The 3,920-nt window shown below is 63.2% G+C and overlaps 1 protein-coding gene across 1 annotated transcript; it reads left to right on the top strand.

Moving 5' to 3' along the window:
• The first annotated feature begins 305 nt into the window (after window positions 1–305).
• LOC101784220 (BTB/POZ domain-containing protein At2g24240) lies at window positions 306–2,152 on the top strand. The gene has a single exon (XM_004953025.4). The coding sequence runs from the start codon at window positions 570–572 to the stop codon at window positions 1,968–1,970; it is 1,401 nt and encodes a 466-aa protein (XP_004953082.1). The 5' UTR covers window positions 306–569; the 3' UTR covers window positions 1,971–2,152.
• Window positions 2,153–3,920: the final 1,768 nt, after the last annotated feature.

Genomic DNA, 3,920 nt, shown 5'->3' with positions numbered 1-3,920 from the left:
AACCTCGCGCGCGCGAACCCCGCGGGCATCGCGACATCAGCCGAAACCCCGTTAGATTTGCGTTGCCACGCCACGCATCGCACTCGAGGAGGAGGTGGACAAACGCCCTCGCGCACCGCACCCAACCGAAACCCACTCCCGCGATCGCCGCCCCACCAAACCCGTCGCCCCCGCCCCGGACGCCACTCCCTGCCCCCACTCGCTCCCGCCAGTCGTCTCGCGTCAACGAAACAACCGCCGGCCGGGGTGTGGACGTGGGCTGGGGGGTTGACGTCTCGCGCGGGACGACCAAATCCTCGGTTCGGTTCCATCGCGCGCGCACCTGGTGCTGGTGTACCTGTCCGACCTGCCGCAGCGCCGCGCCTCCTTCTCTCCGTCCCAGCCGACCAGCCGGCGCGGCACGAGGCCGCCCGCCCGCCGCGCCGTTATATATGCCAGCTGCCCGACCCGGGTCCTCCCGCCCGCCTCGGCCTCATCCCCGGATAGGCCAATACCCAACAAAACGGCCGTGCCTCCAGCGCTCCGCATGATCCAGCATAACCTGTGACGCTTCCAGCTCGCGATCGGCCATGTGCACCCCCGCCGCGGCGGGCCGCGGCCGCGTGCGGCTGAACGTGGGCGGGCGGGTGTTCGAGACGACGGCCGCCACGCTCGCCACCGCCGGGCGGGACACCATGCTCGGTGCCATGCTCGACGCCTCCTGGAACGCCGGCCACGACGCGGACGGCGGCGCGGCCGAGTACTTCATCGACCGCGACCCGGCCTGCTTCGCGGTGCTGCTGGACCTGCTCCGCACGGGCGGGCTCCACGTGCCCCCGGGCGTCCCGGAGGCGGCGCTCCACCGCGAGGCGCTCTACTACGGCCTCCTCGACCGCGTCCGCGCCGCGCGCTTCGGGGACTTCGACGGCGACCGCCTCCGCCTGGCCGCGTCCGTCCCCGGCCGCGCACCCGGGGACGGGACCGCCGTCCGGGCGGCCCCCGACGGCGGGTGCTGCGTCGCGCACGGCGGCGCGGTGCGCGTGTACAACTGGATGCTGGAGGAGCGCCGGCCCGTCTACTGCCCCGGCCACGCGCCGGTCAACGACGCGGCGTACCTGGACGCGGCCACGCTCCTCGTCGCCGCGCGGGAGCGGCCCGGCACCGGCCGCCGCGGCGATGACGGCGGCGGCGGCGGCGGCGGCGGCGGCGTGGCGGCCTTCTCCGCGCTCACGGGCGAGCCGCGCCACCGCTTCCGCGTCGCGCACGGCCGCCAGCCAAGGTCCTTCACCGCCGGCGCGCTGGCCTTCGACGACGGCGAAGGGTGCCGCGTCTTCGCGAGCTGCAAGGGCCGGCTCAACGAGTACGGCGTCGCCGTCTGGGACGTGAACACGGGCGAGCAGGCCGGCTTCTTCTACGAGCCGCCTGGCTGCGCGCTGGGAGATGCCGACAGGCTCCAGTGGCTCGACGGCACCGGCACGCTCATGGCGGCCACGATGTTCCCGCGTGCCGACTCGTCCTTCATCAGCCTGCTCGACTTCCGGGACAAGAGCGTCGTCTGGTCGTGGTCCGACGCCGGCACGCCTGCGTCGCTCGAGGACAAGCACGCGGTGCACGCCGTCGCGATGGAGGACGGCAGGTCGGTGTGCGTGATCAACCAGTACCACGACCTGGGCTTCCTCGACCTCCGGAAAAATGCGGCCGGCGTGCGCTGGAGGTCGCGGAGCAAGCTGACGGCGAGCGGGAAGACGAAGACGTGGGGCGAGGAGACCTGCTACCCGAAGCTCGCCACTCACGGCGGCCAGCTGTTCGCGTCGACGGGCGACGCCATCTCGGTGTTCAGCGGGCCCGACCACGTGCTGACGTCGACGCTGCGCGGCGGCAACGGCGGCGCCATCTGCGACCTCTCCATCGGCGGCGACCGCCTCTTCGCCCTCCACAGCGAGGAGAACGTGTTCGACGTCTGGGAGACGCCGCCGCCGGCGATCATCTGACTGTCACGTGATTAGTCTCGTTACCATCGGATCACTAGAAAAGGAATTACTGACACGGGTTTCGACAGAGGAAAAAAACACACACTGTAACTTGCTCATCATTGGGAGTTGTGGCAACACTCGTTCTGTTTCTAGAAAGGAATATGAATGAAAGTCAGTGGAGCACTGTCATTCTCTACAAACACCTTTCTTTTGCTTTTCTGTTCCTTCTGATGTTCATTACCCCCCAGCAAAGATCGTTGCTGCTGATCCCGAACACATCAGCAGGCAAATCATGGGTTGCCTTCTGTCGAGATCATTGCGTGCGTACGTTCCCGATGTTTCCGTGCCGCGATTCGTAAAGATATCAGTGCGAAAGACCTCCGATGCACTGATTAGGAGGTCCCATGAGCCCCTAATCATAGTACATTATTACCATGATGATCTTAACACTCAACATGTCTCAGAAAAATAGGAGCAGAAATTGGCTCCCCAAGTGCCTTTGTCACACCTCCGCAAAGGAAAGAAACAAAAAGGGAGAGAAGCAGCAGCTCATGTTCAGACATGTCCCCTTTGCTCAGCAGGACCTCATCCGGTTCTGTACTTTGTCAAGCACTCGAGCTTTTCCCTAAACAAGTCGGGCTGCATCCACATGAACAAAAAATTCGCCTCCTGTACGGTGTTTATGCTTTTGATGATGCAACCTTAACCGTCTTTTTGAAAGGGAAAAGCAGAGGCACACCCGTAACCGTTAAGCAGCTACCCCAGGACTACACAGGAAACAGGAGTCAGGAGTCGAGCTCGCCGCCACTGAACGTCTGAACCTCACCAGTGTTCAGCTGCAGCTGCAAGCCTTCAGCTGGCCACTCACCGCAGCAGCAGCAGCCGGCGGGTGAGCATTTGGCTTCAGGGTTGGTACGTCACACCACACCCGTCTTCCTGACACGGATCCTGAGGGCATGCTTTCGCTTGAAACGTAAGGCACCCGGACACCCGGTGTCGCCGGCCGGCGCTACCTACTGATGAAGGAATCACCCGCCCCGATACACCGACGGATATGTCTTGTAAATGGTCTGCGTCGCCGTCGCCTGCGTGGAAGTTGTTTGCACATAACAATCTCTGTCCCGTCGTGCGTGGACGTACGGCCTCACCCTCACGAGATTGGGTAACTAACTCAAGAAAAGAGAGCGGTGAGACAGAGATTGATGTGTGCAAACAATGGGTGACGGTCAGGACGTGCCCCATTGGGTTGGGGGTAAGGAGCCTTGCAAGCAATCGTTTCGTCTGCTCCGGTGGTGCTCGTGAGTGTGCAGAAGTGGTTCGGAATTCAGGGCCGGAAGCAAGCAACTCTGGTGAAGCGTTTGTTGCCCATTGGACACTGTTAGCTCAGGCCTCAAGAGCGCGGCGCGATATTGTTACATTCTAGAGAGAGGCTGCTGCACGCCAGCCTGCCAGTGCCAGGCTACTAGAAAAGTAGAAATGGATCATTTGGACTCCGTAGCTAGTACTCTGGTTCTGGCAGAGTCCAAGCATCACCGGATTTTCAATCATCGGTTCAGTGGATAAAGCCATCGAGCATGGAGGACAACATGCAGGGCCTTGTCTTGGCGAATAAACATAGGATCACAAAGGGGGCACCTGCATCTTTGCCACTTGCCAGTACCAAAACAAAATTGTTGCCCAGATTCACCACGCCACCGGATGATTCCGACGAACGACATGCCCTCGGTGCCCGCCTGCCCGGTAGTCCAGTACGTGCACGCCTTGTGTCATACACACACGGCCAAGAAAACGAAAGCCGAGAGGCAACGACGCGTCGAAGCACATGCTGGAGCCTTGAGGGCCCTTGGAGAGTGGACGAAATCGTTGGGGTATCGCCGCTTCAGGCCTGCCGCGCGCCGACGCCGCCCCGGCCGTCGTCTCGCTCGCCTCTGCGGTTGCGCGTGGCTCCCCGTGCCGTCGACACGCGAC

Source organism: Setaria italica, chromosome I (genome assembly GCF_000263155.2).
Source record: "Setaria italica strain Yugu1 chromosome I, Setaria_italica_v2.0, whole genome shotgun sequence".
In the NCBI taxonomy this organism is placed as follows: domain Eukaryota; kingdom Viridiplantae; phylum Streptophyta; class Magnoliopsida; order Poales; family Poaceae; genus Setaria; species Setaria italica.
The sequence above is the reverse complement of the archived record's forward strand: the minus strand, read 5'-3'. Positions and strand labels throughout refer to the sequence as shown.